The sequence below is a fragment of the Harpegnathos saltator genome, unplaced genomic scaffold (genome assembly GCF_003227715.2).
Source record: "Harpegnathos saltator strain DR-91 unplaced genomic scaffold, Hsal_v8.6 scaffold75, whole genome shotgun sequence".
NCBI lineage: Eukaryota > Metazoa > Arthropoda > Insecta > Hymenoptera > Formicidae > Harpegnathos > Harpegnathos saltator.
The window spans coordinates 489,818-509,697 of record NW_020230593.1 but is presented as its reverse complement, the minus strand read 5'-3'; the positions used below and the strand labels follow the sequence as shown (position 1 = coordinate 509,697).

Below are 19,880 nucleotides of genomic sequence, written 5' to 3'. Positions count from 1 at the left end.
GAGATGGTGACCTTTAAGAATTTATCGAGTGTGATGAATCGTTCGGTTCGCATATTTATTCGATATCCGGTAGCCGTTGTACGGCTACCTTATCCTTCGCCAGCGAGGACGAAAAGACGACGGCAGCTTCAATAAGGGCCAACATTGTAAAATACGCGCAGCTGTAACGTCGGTACATATTTGTATACGCGGCAGCTCCGGAACTTGCGAACTTTCGACTCGTGAATACGAGGCCGTACTGCGATGTGTGTATGCTGTGTGTATATATATATATATATATGTGTGTATGTATATATATATATATACACATATATATAGCTTTGCCTGCGGCCCGGGCGACTTTGCGCGCGCGCGCGCGCTCTGACTTAATCGCGACGGATCTCTAAAATCCTTATCTCCCTGATTAATCGTCACGGAATGGCCTTTCTCTCATCGACGGCGCTCGGATTTTGTCGCTCTTGAGTGGTCCACTTCATCGGCATCGATGCTTTCGGTGCTTATCGCGCGGCACGTTCGATATTGTGTATAGATACTAGATACACGGTGATTTAATAAGAAAGAAGAAGAGAGAGAGAGAGAGAGAGAGAGAGAGAAAGAGAGAGAGAGAGGAGGGACGGCAGAAACTAAACAAATTTTAATCGGTCCACTGATAAGACACATCGTTGTTTATTGTCGTCAACATTGGCGGAATTATCTTCGGGAGTTTATTTTGTCTGCTCGAACTGTACTGTGTATATCTGTTTGCGCGCACACGCGCCAAAGTAAAAATGTGCATTTTCATCGGCCGATATGCGATGTCAAAAGTAACGCGTCTGTGCAAATCAAATCTTCTATCTCACATTAGTCTCGTTGCGCAATGAACCGCGCAAGACTCGCGATCGAGCAGAATGCACAAGTCAGGAAAAATAGTTTCTCTATCGTCGACAGAGTCGAGTCTCGACGAGCGGAATCAGCGTTCCACTAGTCGGGAGAAAAATACAACCGAAAGAGGTCGATCGGTCGGTCGGTTCAAGACAGAGAGAGAGAGAGAGAGAGAGAAAGAAATGATTAATTCGTCCCCTCGTCGCGCTTAAATTCCACGCGGAGACGCGGAGAGATCACTCGCTCGCTCTCCAGAAATCTGCGATTGTCGCACAAGAGAGGGGCACCGTGCGCGAGCTTCGCGTGGAGTGGCAATATCCGAGAGCCGCTTATTCGATTACGAGCGTTTAATGCATCCCCGATGTGCCGATTGCAGTGGTCCGCAAGACATTTCCCGATTTGCCCGGCGCGTGATAGAAGAGCGCGTCTTAGCTTGCGTCTTGGTATTTCGCGACGGGGACGCTTTGTGCTTGCGGCCAATATCAGGCGGAGGGGTCTGTAATTGCGATGAAAAGTGCACAAATGATTAGCCGCTCGCGTAAACTGGATGACGCGAATGATCTGCGTCTTCCACAGTGCGTGGCCGATACCGCAGTTCTTTCGCGCCCGATGCGTAAGAAATCTTGAGCGCGAATTTTGCGGGATCGTTAAAGCGACGTAACGTAGTCTCCACACACACACACACACACACACACACACACACAGGTGGAGACGTTAATGGACGTTAAATCGACTGAGCGGGAATTTTCGAGCGATCCGCGGAAGAGCGAGACCAGTCGTTCTGCTTAACAATCAGCGTTGTCCGCGGCGGACACGTCGGCGGAGCGAAAAGAATTGTATTTCAGGGCTTGTCAAAGATTTAACGGGCGTCCCGTTAAATCGATATGTTCCTTGCTCTGCGGCGCGGCGGGGATACGTCCACCTTTCGCGCGCGCAGTGCGCGCGTCACACACGCCACCACACGCATCTCCGCCTACTCTACGTGCTTCTCTCAACTCGGGTCGCTTCGCTCGTCTATCGTTTCCCTTTGACTTTTTATATAATTATCGATTCTCCCTCGTCTCTCCTTATTAACGAACATCGTTCCCGATACATCGAAACGCGAACGAGCCGCGTTCTCTGGCAATGCAAAAATGTTGCGCAACCCGCAACGAGAAACATGGAGCGTCTCTTGTGAATCGTGCTCGAGTCGAATCGATCGATACTTGAGCGAGTTAAAAGGCGCGCAGGGGCACAATGTGTAAATCCGTCTGCACGACGGATCTAGCTGTGTTTGATTACACGCCGTTGGTATAAAAATATCTGCGAGCTTCTGTATGTGGATAACACGTATATACATACACACATGCACAGACACACATCCACAGTTTGCTAATGTTTCATGATGTCGACTAAATCTCTCCCTTCGACCGCGCCTGATGAAATATTCCTGCGAGGCGCAGGACTGCTGCATCTTTCATGATGCAGCATGAGAGAGAGAGAGAGAGAGAGAGAGGGGGGGGGAGGGAAGGAGAGAGAGAGAGGAAGGAAGAGGGAGAAAGCCGCGTATGATGACGTCATTTCAGAATCCTGCGCGATCGGATGATCTGTCAGTCGAAATCGCGCCGTATCCCCATGCGAATTATTATCAGCAATCATCCGAGGCGCAAGCCGTCACATGCAAACGACGAGAATGCGAGAGGCAGAGAGAGAGAGAGAGAGAGAGAGAGAGAGAGAGAGAGAGAGAGAGAGAGAGAGAGAGAGAGAGAAAGACACAAACATGGCAATGGGATTCTATGGTCCTGTTCTGAGTGTTTCTAGTCCCCGTGCCGCGCACGACGGAGACGACGATAACTACGATGACAACGATGACCACATCGGCAGCGAGTTTCGCGCGAGTCCGAGAGCAGCGTCCACGGGAAGCGAAAGATGCGAAATCGCGGCAATCTGGCCCCTTCTGTACATAAAGGTCGACCCGGTAGTGACAAGTGACCGGGTCCGTTACGGAGGGCGGGGACAAACGACCGAGGGCGTATAAATTAAAATTAGCTGTCTTTTGTTTTCATCCTAGAACGCAGTAGAACGCATTTTCTCCCAGTGCGCGCTCGGGTGTCTACGTGTCGTCCACGCGTGGCACGATTCGCGCCGAGGGTTGTCGCTTTACGAACTCGAGCGCGAAATCTACATTCATGTTCCACATTCTCACCCTTAATTGCGGACAGCGCCTCTGCCTCTTGCTGAATTTCGCTTCGTCCCGTTTCTTTCTTTCTTTCTTTCTTTCTTCCTCTCCTTCTGTCTTCTTCAGCCTCTTCTTCCTCTTCTACGTCGTCGTATCTCTAGCGCGATAAATTCTCGTTTAGGACACCGAGATATTACTGGCTGTTTTTCTTTCAAATTCAGTCGACCGCCGCTTCTCCTATCGTTTGCAGCAGCGAGATTACGATACAAAGCGTCTCGGGCATCCCGCTGCTACATTCATGCTACCGTAGACACTCGGCGCACGTTGACTTTACTTCTTACTTATATATTCTTACGGGATTATTTACACTTGACTTGAAGCAGAGCGAATCAATAAGCGCGCCGCGCACGCTTCTTCGGCGCGCTTCGTCTGAGCGCACTCGTGAGATCGCGAGGACTGGCTGCTGGGGGCTGGGGGGAGGGGGGGACACTCGCATCATCTACGCAAAGCTCGATTCGTGAATCTCTCTCTCGCGTTTGATTCGCCCGCGTCGGCTTGTAGCGCGCCAACCTCCTCTGTTTTTTTTTCCTCTTATTTTATTTTCTCTCTTTGTGTTTTAATTTCCCGGTCGGTGGGTAGACCCAGGTAGTTCTCTCGCACAACCGCCAGTTATTTACGCGAGATACTAATTGGGTTAACATACACACACCGTGCTCCCCCCCCTCCCCTCCCAAAGAGAGGTAACACACACGCTCGCTAAAAATCGCCGCGGTGTGTAGTTCGCTCCATCGCATCACCCCATGCCATTTAAATGTCTCGTATAGCCGTAGCGCGTTTATTTAAATTTCATACCGATCCCACGACCCGAACATGTAACGACCCCCAGGCTCATCTCAAGTTCTCTTACGCTCGCTCAGTACGTCACATATTGAATCGCGTAACAAGGTATCGCGCGATATGCATCCCGTGGCCCGCGGCGCGATAATGAAAGGTCCCGTTCCGGCGGCGGACCGTTTCGAACTTTGATTACATTGATTTTTAAACAGAGAGAACGAGAGCTCGTTTCGTGTATTATCTGTGAAAATAACCCACCGCTCGCGCGCGACGAGAACAAAGATCTCTCTCGCGAGGGGACACATTCGCCATGCCCGGCGGTAATGCCCGGATTGATTCGCGGCGATTTGCGCGGATTGGGGGCGGTACGCTCTTGCGCAGGTCTATTTGCCAATCGCCACGGACCACGGAATGTTCTCCGCATCGTTTGTCCGTTCGCTCGGACGCGCTCGGATCGATTAGTGACATTAACGTCGCGAGATCCATCTATCTCTTGCGAGACATCTTTCCAGGTTCAAACAGCTCAAAGTCGCATCTATCGCCCGACAGCCCTCCCCCTGCGCCCGATCACGATCCTCCGATCATCCCTTTCGTCCGTTCATTCATCGATGATCCCCCCGCACCGTACAAACTATATATTGTCTCGATAAATAAAAGAAAAAGAAAAGTAAGAAAGAGAAGGAAAGGAAATGTGAGAAAGAGAGTTGAATTGACAAAGCAGAAAGAATAAAATGCAGAAGGTGAAAAAGATAATAAGAAGTAAGAAAAAAAAGAACAAGCAAGCGAATCTTGGCTCAACGGCGACCGATTTAATTAATCGATTTCTTTTGTTCTGTTCCGGTCGACGTGTTAGACGGCCCGACAAATGTGAAGGTCAACATCTTTCTACGCTCTATCAGCAAAATAGATGATTACAATATGGTGAGTGCAACACACAAGTAATCATCAACAAGGCCTATCTATGCAGTCTGTGTATCCTCACATTGTGTACAAGTATTAACGTCACGTGTGATATGATGCCGTAAGATTTGCACTTCTCTGTACTTGTATCTGTATTATACGTGTATACATGTACACGTGCGCGCGCGTGCGTACCACGCAACGCGATCACGCACGCATACGTGTACGTGTAAGGCATACTCGTGCGCCGCGCTGACAGTGGATATGTGCTACCAAGTCGCACCTCGTTGATTTTTCTCGATGTCGTTGATTGTCATGTTACATCTATATACATACGTATCATACGGGGTGTACCGGGCTCACACAGGCGCCGCGCCACGCCGTCGTTCCGCCGATTTTCCGCGCAATTTAGGAATCGATCTCCCTTTAAGCGAAATCGTCGCTTAAATCTCGGTAAAACGTCGCAAGCGTGGGCGCAATCGAGGACGAATTGGGGCTCTCGGAGAAGAGAGATGCGCATGAGTGACGACGAGAGAGAGAGAGAGAGAGAGCCGTGAGAGAGAGAGAGAGAGAGAGAGAGAGAGAGAGAGAGTCGGTTGCTGCTGTGCTCGTCGTACGGTATATCCAAAGCTCCGATGCTCAAACCTGATTTTTCGGGGGTTCTGTGTGGTTGTTGAGGTTCGACAAAAATTGGTGCTTCTCGTCGAAGAAGAGGAGGTCGAGGCTTCAGATTGGCCAGGGAAATCGGCAATAACGAGACGGCGGCGCGCGGCGTGGTGAGTCCGTCGCACCCGATGTATGATCAGTGCTCTGTACGTTTACATACTGATTGTACGTATATAACGTTCGATTGATTGTACGTTGCAACCACGTCTTGTGCCTTGTTGGAAGCTCTGCTAAAACCGACCGCGCGAAGTGGCCCGAAGACGAGGCCCAGAGAACGGCAGAACACACACAGTCGCGGGGGCAAACACGCACGGGCGCGAGGCCCCCCTCACACGCCCCACGCACACATTGCGAGAATTCGCAATCACATTGGGAAACGCGTCTCAAGACACGGGTTGCAGGGTAGCGCGTTCAGGTTTGCTCACCGAAGGACCAAGGACGATCACGGCCGCGGCGTTACGCGTCTCTGTCTCGTCGAAATGCGCGCGTGCGCGCGCGCGACCCGCTTTCGCCCGTGAAGGGAATTTATTCAGTCTGCGAAATGGCGTTCGCAAACGCGCTCTTTGCGCGCGACTTCTATGAAGCGACCGAGGTGTCTTCTCGAAATTCCATGTCGAGAATGTACGAGGAGCATGAAAGAGTGATGTTCCGTTCGTCCTGCGCGAGAACGAGGAATCAACATCTCTCTCCCTCTTTCTCTCTCTCTCTCTCTCTCTCTCTCTCTCTCTCTCTCTCTCTCTCTCTCTCTCTCTCTCTATCTATCTATCTATCTATATATCTATCTATCTCTCTCTCTCTCTCCCTCTCTCTCTTTTTCTAAGACGTTCTCGAAAACGATACGATATGCCTCGAGGAAATATTGGTATATCCTGCAATCGATCACTTTCCGAGAATAAATCCGAGCATGGAATTGAACGTGATTTTTCTGTTACGTGACTCTTTGTTAGCCTGCGTTACTTTCGCACGCTCTCTCTCTCTCTCTCTCTCTCTCTCTCTCTCTGGCTTTGCGCGATACTCTATGCGAGTATCGCGCCGCTCTCGCTCTTCTGGTCTCGACGTCAGTTTCACTCCAACAGCCAGCCAGCCGGACACAATTTGGGAACCCCTGTCACGAACGACACACCGTCGAGTTCTTCTCGAAGTCACAATTCAATCATCGATTTTCCTATTTTCCCAGCCGTCACACGAAACTCGCCGGATAATTGGCATTCTGCTTCGACGAATCACAGAGACTCGTTACGCTCGCGCCGAGGATCGCGTTCGGAAAAACGATACTCGTTTCCACACGTGCATATCCTTCTCCTTGTTTCGCTATTCGGACCTTCATGCACTCGTCTGATCATTAAACCGACCATGGACTTGATACGTGTGTGTGTATATACACACACACACACACATATATATATATAAAATTGAGCGACTGACATCGCGATAATTAGAGTAATGCGTGAATTTTCATGATTTTGATTCATCAAAATTTTTCGCACGCGTCGCTCTAGTTGTCGCGATGTCAGTCGTTCAATTTCAGGCTCTACAAGAAACCATCCTTTTTGCCTTCTTTCTTCGTTTTCTTCTCTCGTTTCTCTGTGTCTCTTTATCTTTTGTTCATTCTCTCTCTTTCTCTCTCTCTCTCTCTCTCTCTCTCTCTCTCTCTCTCTCCCTCTCTCTCTCTCTCTCCATTTGTCTCTTTTTTGTTTCATCTATGCTATCTTTTCCTGTCTGTCTGTCTGTCTCCTCTCTTCATCTTCCTCACTCTGTCCTCATGTTCTCACGAGTACGAGCACGTTCAGCATCGCTTATTCTGAACAAGTGTTTGTTGACTGAGCGAACATACCGTTGCATAGCGACGAAACGGAGGGAACCCCGAGGAACGGGAGGGAAATTCGCGTGCAACTAATGCGCCTCTTAGGGGCTTTATTGCGAGCGAACGTAATCGGAGGTGACGGTAACGGCGAAACAATTTGTACGAGCGTGTTGAAACGCGCGCGCGCGCGCGCAGGTTCACGACCCGTTCTCCGTAAAGAGCACATAAAGAAACGCACTGTGGCCATTCAGGCGAAACCAAATTCAACACGTGAGGCTGCTCATCGGTGAAAGAAACGGAATTGCGAAGGAATTGCCGAGCAAGCTGATTGGTCCCGAGTTCTCGGGCGAACCCTCTATGGCCTGATAAGATTTCGAGATAACGTGAGCGAATAGCGATTGAATGAGAAAGGGAGCGAGCGAGAGAGAGAGAGAGAGAGAGAGAGAGAGAGAGAGAGCTGCGAGGGTGAGTCGGATTGAAAAGCCCGCATCCCGATGCGAAACATAGCGATTAGTGTGTTGCGTGGCGAGTAAGAATTTTCTCTCACGCTGCTTCTCAACGATCGGGAAAACGTGTAAGGGAAGCCGTCCGAGGTGAATGGACGACGCGCGTTTAGAGAAAAGAAGTGGCTCTGGCTTGAATTTCAATCGACCTTCTTGTTCTGTTCCATTCATCGGAGCGCGTACGATGACCTTCCCTCCCCTCCCCCCTCTCTCTCTCTCTCTCTCTTTCTTTTTCTCTCGCGCGATCCATTTACAATCCATACTCCTCACAAGCGTGTAACTTGCAGCTGTGTATTATAACGGAGAGTAACATCAAAGTATAATAATAAACAAGAGATATTTGAGCAACGACCGAGGCAAGTTACACCACTGTTAACACTCGGCACTCGGTTCGGATAATATCGAAGACGTAAGGAAGGATCGAAGCGGCCGTCTCTACCGTCCATAGAGGGTTTGCGAGCGTAATAATGATTTTCGCGACGTATCCCACTATCCCATTGCCATCGGGACAATTGCCGGAATAACGGCGACGACGCACACTTCTCCCTCTCCTCGTTGTAACGAGCCATTTTCAAGGGAGTTCGGGACTCGGCTGCAACTTCCCCTTCACCCCGGCGCCGATGAACCTTTCGTCGCTTCGTGTAATCGAGTTGTGCGCTACTCCCCGAGTACGATCTGTCACGTCGGGCACATTTAAATATCTCCAACGATTTTCCGGGGGCAGTAAGTATCGTCATTTCCGCGACGTAAAAGAAGCAATTGTTTCGTCGAACGGCCGGCTAAGCGGCGCAAACATATTACCTCGCGTCGTAACTCGAGGGTCTCGCTCATGAAAGCCTAAATGGCTATCGTTCGCTGAAAGTAAGAGCCAATGAAGAGGAAGAGAAAAAAAAGAAATTACGCGCGACCCCTGTTGTTTCGCGCGTGACCGTCTCTCGGTGCGACAGAAACGGAGAGAGAGAGAGACCCCGTCGTCCGTCTCCTTACACTGTGTGGGTGTCACGCGCGAGGACCGTTTGATGTGAATTCGCAAGAGAACGCTGCATTGGGTATATATATATATATATATTTTTTTTTTTTTCTTTTCGATATAGAGCACTCTTCTCTAAGTGATTTTTTTTCTGAATGCTTTGCACTTGTCTCGCTGTATAGCATAATAACTGAGGTATTCACTGTTATATTAGATCTTATGTGCTAGGATATATATACTGGTATTGTTACATTACATATCGCTGTCTGATCCGATCTGATATGATTTCATGTTGTTCGTGTTTTTTTTTTCTCGATTGCCACAAGTGCCACTTGATCATACACAAGTTCATCGACCGCTCGATGTACGACGAAAGATGAGAGACATTATCTTTCGCGGACGCTTTCAGGGTTTATGGGAAAGTGAAACGACACCTCGCCGCATACACACGCGCACACGTACACACGGACACACGCACGCACGTACGCACGCACGCACGCACGCACGCAGACACACGCATATCATTCAGGATTCATCGTTCGATCGCTGATTTGCCGAGAAAGTGCCACGCACCGCAAAGTGAGATCGATTCAATCGAAGAAATTTGCGACGGTTTACGGCGCGGGCGCTTCTAATTTCCATCCTCCACTTTGACCAAATGGAGCGCGTAAAAAAGACGGACGAAAAAAGTGAACGGGGCAAAAGGATAACCGTCGAGCCCGTCGGTCTGATGGCAATTTGTTCCATCAGTCGCGGAGCTCTCTGTGCGAGGTACATCCGCAAGAACAACTCGATTTCCCGTTCACATATTCCGACTACGCACGACAGACGAATATCCATAATGTCGTTTGCGCGCACCACTTTTCATGTTGTAAAAAAGCGACGATCGCTTTTCAGCCGTAAAAAATGCGAAAATCGCGGACACAGAGACACACAGGTCGTGGTAGTCGTGTGGTACCTCTCCCGAGGGAAGGAAAGGGTCGTCGTTGTTGCACGTGCGGCTTTTTCCCTTTTTTCTTTCTTTATTATAAGTACCCTGAAGTACAAACGGCCGGCATCCGCGTGTTCGCACTGCGAGCGATATTTTAATCAGTAAAGATGGGAAAAAGAAAAAGCGCACGCCGATGGTCGACGCGCGAGAACGTAACAAAGGCGTAAAGTGCTCGGAGAAGGTGGTGAGCCGTGAATTCTCGTTTGGCGGCATGTTCCTCAATTTTTCAGAAACCATTCGCCGAACGTTAGCGCGTGCGAATCGCGAATATGGGCATCTCGGCCGAGTCGCTAAAAAAACTTAATGACGAAACGAAATCCACGTAGCGGACGAGTTAGCGGGAGCGGAAATCGGAGAGGGAAAACGAAAACACGAAAAGCGAGAGCACGAGCGCACGCACTTGCACGCGTATACGCGCGTGTGTGTGTGTGTGTGTGTGTGTGTGTGTGTGTATGTGTGTGTGTGTGAACGAGGGCCGCTCGTGCGCTTAAAAAGCGACAGAATCTAATACCACGACCCACGAGAAAACGAGCGAAGGGAGCCGCTGACGGAACGGAACGCCGTTTTTACGCGGTTTGAGCGAACAAAAAAAAAGCACATACATATATATATATATATAAAACCAAAATAGGGGAAACAAAAAAACACCGTGGCGGAACTGCACCGCACCGCACTGCACACGCGGGGGAGGATAGGCCGACGAGAAATTGGCTGCTGGTAGGTTGCGAGAAAGAAAAAAAGAGCGAAAAAAATAAAAAGAGACGAGAAAGAGAACGAAAGTGCCGGATCGAGAAAAGAGGAACAAAGAGACGCAGGAGAGGAAAGCGAAAAGTATCGAAAAGTACATATGCGGAAGCACTTCCCTCTTACACCCCTCTCTGAAATAGGAAACAGGGTACAGGACTTCGGCGGCGGAGAGGAAAGGTGAGCTCCAGCCGTTGCCGCCGGGAACACGAGACACACCGTGAGCGAAATTGCATGCGTTTCTCTCTCTTTCTCTCTCTCTCTCTCTTTTTTATATAGTCATATTCGGTATAACGCTGATGAATAACGTGCAAATTGCTGGTAGAAATTGCCCGAGGCATTTCTGACACTTGATCTGACACGATCCTGGGTAGGTCCTCGGTGTGTGTATATCGCTTTTGCATGGCTCTCACCCTTATTCTCCCGTTCCCACCCCCCGCCCCTCTGCCCCCGCTAACCCCCTGGCTGCCTGTGTGTGCGCAGTGTGTCGAGGCATTTTTTAAAACGACAGATCTCGCCGTCGTCAATGTTCCCCGCCGTTCTTCATTCTGTTTGCCGTTGCTTGTGCTCGCGAGTGATATATGATCGCTTGTTCGCTCGAGGAGAGGAGCGTTCCTGGACCGGGCGTCTCCGGTAACTAAGCGACAGCCGCGACGAGGATCTCGAGGTCGAGATCCGGTCGAAGAACGCTTCCTCTCTCGTCGCTCTAGGACCCCGACACAACTCCAATCTTCTGTTCTTCTACATTTCGACATATATACATGATCGCGTCACGGATCGCGACGCCGCGCGTACGTCACAGCAGGTGCGATTCGATCCGTGACGAGTTCGCTTGTCGTCGACTTACGCATTGTGGCTTCAAGGAAGATCGGGACCGGCGGATGTGGAGAATGAACAGTCACGGGAACGATTATCTACCGATCTCGTTGGTTGGTCCTCGGCTTGGATTCGAATCGCGTGCTGCCTCCTCTTACGATATGAAAGGAGGATCGAAGGATTGAGATCGAAAGATTGATTTAGACCAAATTCCATCGGCTTGCCCGACGTGCTGTGACTCGGTGATGTTTCAGAACGTTCAACGAGCACACACGACGTGTCTCGGCGCATTCTGCCTGAGAGTATCTTTCCGTCACGATATGAAATCCACATCCGACGATCGACGATCTTTCTTCTCACGGTAAGGATGACCGAAGGTACCAATCTGCCGTTGCACGTCCCAGAGTGGCGATGATACATTATAGCTAGAAGGAACATTCTCTCTATGCTGTGCGAAACGTTGGAATAATCGCTTTTTACATAGGCGCAAGATTTCTTTGCCATCTCCTTGTGTTTGTTCTCTTCGTTTCTTTCTTTTCTTCTGTTTTCTTTTTATTTTTATGTTTTACTCGAAAATTACGCGACAAACGAATTGCTTTTATTCGCGCGCATATATACTCGTTTATATACATATATAATATATACTCTCTCGTCTGATATAATTTGCGTGTCGACTTTCTTTGCGCATTTATTAGGCTTATTTCCCGTTGTATTAAGATATTATCGCGACCAGCCGGAATTCGTTTTTCGGTACTTTGAGATTGATAATGAAATCGTAATTATCGCGGTATCTTGGTTAAATGCAAAGCTCTGCTATTTGCATAAAGCCATTCTCTCTTCGTTCGCTACGGAGGCCAGAACGTTGCTGTGTGTGTGTGTGTGTGTGTGTGTGTGTGTGTGTGTATAAGCGCTATCCGATACGGAATACTGCGACGATCTAGACTTCCGTTGCTTTTCATTACGTTTCGCACGTTGGTTCTACCTTTATTTTACTTTGGAACTTTATAATTGGGGAGGACTACTATCGTTCTCGGGCTGTTGAGAGGAAAGGAAGAACAATTCGCTATATATATGTACACGCTCGGCCGTCACGCGCGACGCTGTGTTTAACAGAAATTTTTCTTCTGCCCACCAGGAATACTCTGTACAATTAACATTTCGGGAACAATGGTTGGATGAGAGATTACGATTTAATGACTTCGGAGGTACGTAGATAATCACAGCATTACGACTTGGACTCTTGCGTTCTCGATACGCGTCGCGACGATCACCGCGACGCAACGAGTGCGTTGCTCCGACATTACCTATGAGATGTAACCGTGACATTTTCCCGCCGACGTACAAGATATTCTCCCGTCGCGAATTTGAGTTCGGCTCGAGAGAGAGGGAGAAGCGTATTTCTCTTTTTTTTTATTCCCCGATATAGATAAATGCTAAAGTATTTTTACGCGATGATTACATATAATTCGATACGCGTCTATACGCGGTACGCGCGCGAGAAATTTTCACGCACAAAGGGGACATTTATGTTCAGGACAATGAGCGTGAACAATCGTTTATGCTGCTCTCTCTTTTTTTTCATATTGCTGTAATTACGCCGTAAAAGGCGAGTCGTAACGTTTTATTCGCGTGCTAGTCGTTACGCAAATTCGCCACTATAGCTATACTTATCCTCTCTCTCTCTCTCTCTCTCTCTCTCTCTCTCTCTCTCTCTCTCTCTCTCTCTCTCTCTCTCTCTCTCTTTCTCTTTCTCTCTCTCTCTCCCCTTTCTCTCTCTCTCTCTCTCTCTCTCTCCCTCTTTCTCTTTCTCTTCGGGCACGCCCGCCTAATTTTCGCTCGCTCGCTCGCTCGCTCGCTCGCTCGCTCGCTCGCATGCTCTTCCTGCGCGCTAAATGAGCTCGACCGACCGACCGACCGACCGACCGACCGACCGACCGACCGATCGATCGATCGCCAATTGCCGACGTCACGGCGATTTTTCAAGCGAGGCCGCCTCGTTCCCCTTGACGTTTTGCAGGTCGACTTAAATACTTGACTCTGACGGAAGCTAATCGCGTCTGGATGCCGGATCTGTTCTTTGCGAACGAGAAGGAGGGTCATTTCCACAACATCATTATGCCCAACGTATACATACGAATCTTTCCAGACGGCTTCGTTCTTTATAGCATACGGTGAGTGCAAGTCCGCGAGATCGAAACGAGTCAACTTACTCGCGCGCCTTCATCTACTCAGTCGAGAGGACAGTGCTTTATTTTTTATTCTCCCTTCTTGTTCCTTTTCTCTTCATCTCGCAAACTCCACGAAGACGCGAAGGGGCCACTTATTCGTCCGACATGAAAATCGCGTCTCGACGCGGGCGCGAGAATGCATTATCCATCCGCGCGGCGCGGTTCATCCTCATATAATCGAATGTTGCGAAATTTGCTCGGCTAATGTACACACACGGGAGAGAGAAAGAGAGAGAGAAAGAGAGAGAGGGAGAGAGAGGGAGAGAGAGAGAGAGAGGAAGAGAGAGGGAGAGAGAGGGAGAGAGAAAGAGAGAGAGAGGAAGAGATCTCCCTCTCCCCCTCTCTCACTGTATACCGTGTGTGATGACCAAACAGGGGCGCGCGTTCGTTATTGCAAATTGGGTTTTTTCGTCCGCGCCAGCCTTGTATAAACTCTCGTTGTATTTCTCTCGCCGCAGAATATCCTTGACGCTGTCCTGCCCCATGAATTTGAAGCTGTATCCCTTGGATCGACAAATTTGCTCACTTCGCATGGCCAGCTGTAAGTAATTTCGCGAGCCGGGTTTGTCTAATTTCGCTCGAAGGGCGCATTTATACTCCGGTCCCGCGCTTCTGAGTAATCATTCGCATTCGTGATCCGACAGACGGATGGACGACGGCCGACTTGGTGTTTCTCTGGAAGGAGGGTGATCCCGTTCAAGTGGTGAAGAATTTACATCTACCCAGGTTTACCTTGGAGAAGTTTCTTACGGACTACTGCAATAGTAAAACCAACACCGGTAAGTAACTTGCGCCCTGTGTGCGCGTATTCGGCAGAACGAGCGACGGAAGAGATGGCGAGAGAGAGAGAGAGAGAGAGAGAGAGAGAGAGAAGAGAGAGAGAGAGAGAGAGAGAGAGCGAGTCGCCTTCCTTCCTCGACGGGCTCGCGACCTCGCCCCTGTGACTGATGTCTTTTTCCTTCTTTCGTTTGAATAAACAATGCAGGAGAGTACAGCTGCTTGAAGGTGGACTTGCTGTTCAAGAGGGAATTCAGTTACTATCTGATCCAAATCTACATACCGTGCTGCATGCTCGTTATCGTGTCCTGGGTGTCCTTCTGGCTGGATCAGAGCGCCGTACCTGCTCGAGTGTCACTAGGTATGAATAATCATCAACAAATTGTCAGCGGATTATCGCGTTATCGTATGTATGTATCCGCTGTATGTATACCGCTGACGGCATCGATCGAAGGTCGGACGCATTCGCGAGCACCAGGCCGGCCAAGACGTACGTTTCGATCACGTCCGCTTTTGCACGGACGCGTTCATCTATTCTGCCTGCGTCCTCCTGAACGTCACGGCGAACCGTTCCATCTATCTTTCTGGTGTCCCATCTTCTCCCCTCCTCTCTCTCTCTCTCTCTCCTCTCCTCTCCTCTCCTCTCCTCTCCTCTTCTCTCCTCTCCTCTCTCACTCCACTTTTCTTTCTCCTTCTTTTTGTCGACCGCTGTGCTGGCATTTACTTGTCACGAGAACGGCCCGAAGAAGATTCGTCTTCTGCTTTGCTCGTGCAGGCGTTACGACACTGCTGACGATGGCCACGCAGACATCAGGGATAAACGCCTCACTGCCACCGGTATCCTACACGAAGGCTATCGACGTTTGGACGGGGGTGTGCTTGACCTTCGTGTTCGGCGCTCTCCTTGAATTCGCGCTAGTCAACTACGCGTCGCGCAGCGACATGCACAGCGACAACATAAAGAAGCAGTTTCCGGCGAGCGAGATGGAGCATTCGTCGTCGATCGATCCATCCTCGGAGCTGCTCGAGCCAGACGGATCCGCCAGCTTCGCCATGGTCAGTATCCCGAGACGACGTTCCCCGAGCGCCGTTGGACGCGCTCGAAATGGTTTCGAGATAGCCGAGCTTTTCCGGCTGCTCTCCTCGTCTCGGTCGATAGCGCGACTGCGTCCGCGTCATTGCGTTCCCCGTTAAGCTCGTGCCGATCTCTCGTTGCTTCTCTCGTGGTCGTTACGTATGGTACAGCCGACGACAGTCACGCGTCGCTGCTCCCTCGTCACGAGGGGCACCTGCATTTTCGCGCGAGTAGATTTTAATTACAAGTACACACACACACACACGCACGTACGTACGCGCGCACGCACACACTCTGTGTCTCGTTTTTGTCGAAAATTGGCCGTTTGAACGACGAAGAGACGGAAGAGACGGAACTCTCTGTAGCTTCTTATTCGACAAAAGGGGGATTGATGGGACGATGCGATTGGGAATTACTTCGATTAAGGACAACAGAGCCAAGTGCGAATAACTAATGGATCAATACCGCCCGAATTCTTTCAGAAGCCTCTGGTTCGACACCCGGAGGATTCCATGTCGATGGAAAAATTGCGGCAGTGCGAAATACATATGCAACCAAGGAAAAAAAACTGCTGCAGGTCGTGGCTGTCCAAGTTCCCGACGAGGTCCAAGCGCATCGACGTCATCTCACGGATCTTCTTCCCAATCGTATTCGCTTTCTTCAACCTCACGTACTGGTCCACGTACCTGTTTCGGGAGGAAGAGGGAGGCGAGTAAGCCACGAGGAGGAGGCGCTCGGATCAAGGGAAGTGGCTCGCGGCCATCCTCAACAGTTTCAAACACGACCGCAACGTTCGCGTCCCCGTCATCGACAGTATCATCAGAATCATCATCGTCATCCCCAGAATCATCATCATCACAACCATCATCATCATCACCATCATCATCATCAACAGCAGCAGCAGCAGCAGCAGCAGCAGCAGCAGCTATCGCAGCAGCAGCAGCAGCAGCAGCAGCAGCAGCAGCAGCAGCGTCATCGTCCGGGCAATCAGTTGCCGCATATCTACCAGCAGGACCACCATCATCATCATCATCAGCAGCAGCAGCAGCATCAGCAGTTACCGCAGCAGCAACATCAACATCAGCAACACCGTCACCAACGTTATCAAGCGGATCGCTCGCCGTCGCCGTCTTTCTCGCCGTTGAACGACGACGACTGCGTCACCGTCCGATGCTCACCGAGAGCGCCGCGACACTCACGAAGAAGCTCGGCGAGATCGTCACCATCGCCGTCGCGATGGCCGTCGCCGGCGTCGTCGGTGTCGCCTTTGAGAACACCGTCGCGTACCGCGTCCCGTGGCGCGACACCCTCACCGCCGATCGCGGCGCCGATATCATCCACGGCTATGTCGCCCGCGCCAACGGTATCCGCGAGCAGACGCTGCTGGAACCTGCCGTGTAGACTGTTCACCTGTCGTGCCCAGGGCAGCGCAAGGATCGACATCTTTGCGCGCATCGCCTTTCCCCTCATGTTCATTCTCTTCAACTTCGCGTACTGGTCTGTTTATCTGTTTCGAGGCGAAGACAGCGGGACGAAAAACAAATGAGAGCGGAGAGAGTAAGCGCGAAGGAATCAGAAGAATCAGCCGAGTGCGACCGAGTTGGATCCTTGAAGAAACGACCAGGGCGACCTTTGCGCGATCTCGCGCAAACGAGAGGAAGAGAGAAAGAGACGTTCTCTCTTTGCATTCGATCTTGACACGAGAATCATCAACGAGACTGCAGACAGAGTAGCGTAGTTCGCTCGAACAAGGACCGACCAAGTGCACTTCGATGAGAAGAGAAGATCCCTTCGCAGCCCGCAGTCCGCGAAACGGGGACATTCCAGGACGAGAAGATCGAAATTCACGACGCGCAACGAGGACGTCAGCTCGATAGATGTTTCCCGAAAATGAGGATGATGACGGCGAAACGCAACGTTCTAGCGACGTGTATTATACGTATGACACGCACACGCGCGACAATCGCGCGAATCCATACACGCACACACGCACACACGCACACACACACAACACACATACACAGGCAGACAAATGAGCAAAAGCAGACACCACATCGTACCTCATGACTCATTTGGAAGACCGCGTGCCACAGACTGAATTGAAAGCGTAGTGGGCCCTGTATAGCCACGGCCTGTTAACAATTAAAAAAAAAAAGTAAAAAGTTTATAAGTAACTAATACCTACGTTTCGCGAGAGCTGCGCGTCGTCGACGAGCGAGCGAGCTCATCGACGCGCGCGAGCGACGCTCACACGCGAGTGTCGCGACGACGGCCCGGACGACACGTTCGTCGTTGCGAAATTAAAACGGCGAACGGTCTCGGCTCCGATTAAGTATTAATTAACCGTAAGACCGCGGGCGGGACGGGCCGCGGTGGGGCGAGGCGACGTGCGATACGTGCGGTGGTGTGTGTTTATACAGGGTGTCTCTCAGGGTGTGTGTCGTCTGACGAAGAACGCACGAAACGATCGCGGTGCGCATTGCCTCGCCGTGCCACGTATCGCCTTTCTCCTCTTAAGGTCACATATACACACGTACACGCATACGCACGTACACTGGAAACCAAAACGGTTTCGAGTTTTTTTTTTTTCTTTTTTCTAGTGACATGAGTAATCCGTGTAGTTGTGAATTTGAGGATCACTGCTTAACCAAACTGCGCAAAACAAAAGATCGCAGGTCTCTCTTTCTCTCTCTCTCTCTCTCTCTCTCTCTCTCTCTCTCTCTCTCTCTCTCTCTCTCTCTCTCTCTATCTCTCTCTCTCTCTCTCCCTCTTGTGCAAGTTGTGATTCTCAAATTCACAATTATACGGGTTACTTATGTCACTAGGGAAAAAACTGTCGAGACCGTTTTGCTCTCCAGTGTACACGCGCGGGAGGAGTTTGGCTGGAATGTTTGACGACGGAAAACATTCGGGGGGAAAGGGGCATACGTGTACACATGTACATCGGGTGTCAAACATTCTGCTACCCTGCCGGGTGTACGATGCCTCGCTGGTATGAACCGGCGAGTTTCCAGCTCAGTGGTACCAAGGACAAGACGGAGAATCCTCGGAGCCTCCCGAGGTGCATGTTTCGGTTCATTGTATTTTTCTATTTCTCTCATCCCATTATAATTTGTCAAAGAGGAAACAAGCGGAAAGAAACTCGAAGAAAGGAGAACAGGCAGACGTCGCGAGAAACTTGTGAAGCCGCGTGTGAAGAAACCGAGAGAGGGAACGTTTGTGCTATTCGACACCACGCTTACGTGCAATGGACCTCGGGAGCCTTCTCACCGTTGATCGTCGTAGACGCTTCTGCAAGACAAGATGAAGCGTCTTGGTGTCGCTAGGGCTGATCCTTATCCGGGCGACTCTGCTTCCTCCCGAGGAACATCTCGAGGACGTCTCGAGGAAGCGACGCGCGCGCGTCGCTTGGACTATCGGTTCGACACGAGTCGCCGGCGGACGAGCAGTCGAGATATTTTAGCCGCCTTCTTTTCGTCTGTCATCTCTCACGGGGACCTGCGACGCCCGGATAAGGCTTGACAAACCGCCAAGCGGAGGGCGCGAGCTGACGACGACCGAAAGAGCTTTCGCGATACCAAGTATCGGCGAAGCGGTCGCGTGGCGGCTCGCGGCTTTCGCGACTTCCTGTTTTTCCGCTGTCCCGGCCCCGGGTCGACCCGGCCGACGATGATCGCAGCCGGCGACGCGGCTCGGGGCTCTCTCACGTATTGCTCAGGAGCGATCGACGACGCCGCCTGCGGAGGATCTTGCTTATCCGTCGACGCGACGACGCGGCGGCGATAGGTCGGCGATCAATTAGTCGATCTCGAGCGGTGGTCCCGTCGGCGCGGAGCTGCGGTGTTGTCGACCTCGCGGACGGAACGAACAGATGACGAAGAAGAAGACACGTGGATATATGCTCACAACACAAAAGCGGTGCGGACGATAGTTGTATTTTTTTGGAAATACCACACGGGAGAGGGAAGCACCCAATTCGACACAGCACGATTGCACACAATCAACCGATGCAGCAATGTATTATCTGGTGAATTACTAGATGCAACCAATTATTTACATAGTGTCCAATCGTGCTGTGTCGAATAGATACGCACCCCACGGAAGACGCTACCCCCTTCCCGCCTGCCCCCCGCCTGCTCACCAACTACTCAAGCGGGAGACGACAGAGCCGCGAACGGCGTTCATCGATCAAGGCGAGGCTCAACGGGAGCAATCCCTTTTGTGTACTCGGCGCTTACGACGAGCGGAATGGAGGGAGCTGCCTCTCTCTCTCTCTCTCTCTCTCTCTCTCTCGAGAGAGAGAGAGAGAGAGAGAGAGAGAGAGAGGGATATCGCGTCTCACTTTCCACACGTACGATCTTTGAACCTAGAAGGTTGTCTGAGTTTGAGAGAAAACGATTGTCAGTCCTGACGAAGATTCGCCTCGACTCGGTCCGTTCGCGACTCGTTCCTCCTCCGCTTCGTCGTATCTTCCTCTTACCTCGTGCAACCGGACACTACGCGCGCGCGTACGAAGAAGCAAGGATCTCGCGGATCCGATGATCCGCCCGCGA

The 19,880-nt window shown here is 50.8% G+C and overlaps 1 protein-coding gene across 10 annotated transcripts in view; it reads left to right on the top strand.

Moving 5' to 3' along the window:
• The window catches only part of GluClalpha (glycine receptor alpha 1), a 40,280-nt gene extending 22,364 nt beyond the window's left edge, over positions 1–17,916 (top strand). For 7 of the 10 annotated variants that reach the window (XM_025306073.1, XM_011156243.3, XM_025306080.1 and 4 more), the window contains 7 exons: positions 12,383–12,452; positions 13,265–13,418; positions 13,934–14,016; positions 14,120–14,254; positions 14,461–14,613; positions 15,028–15,308; positions 15,810–16,221. In XM_025306073.1, the coding sequence (XP_025161858.1) occupies positions 12,383–12,452; positions 13,265–13,418; positions 13,934–14,016; positions 14,120–14,254; positions 14,461–14,613; positions 15,028–15,308; positions 15,810–16,043 (1,110 nt within the window). In that variant the 3' untranslated portion in view covers positions 16,044–16,221. Of the gene's footprint in view, positions 1–4,706; positions 4,775–12,382; positions 12,453–13,264; positions 13,419–13,933; positions 14,017–14,119; positions 14,255–14,460; positions 14,614–15,027; positions 15,309–15,809; positions 16,222–16,261 lie in introns of those variants that run through there. The other 3 variants (XM_025306076.1, XM_025306081.1, XM_025306079.1) reach the window with 3 other exon arrangements.
• The last annotated feature ends 1,964 nt before the right edge of the window (positions 17,917–19,880 follow it).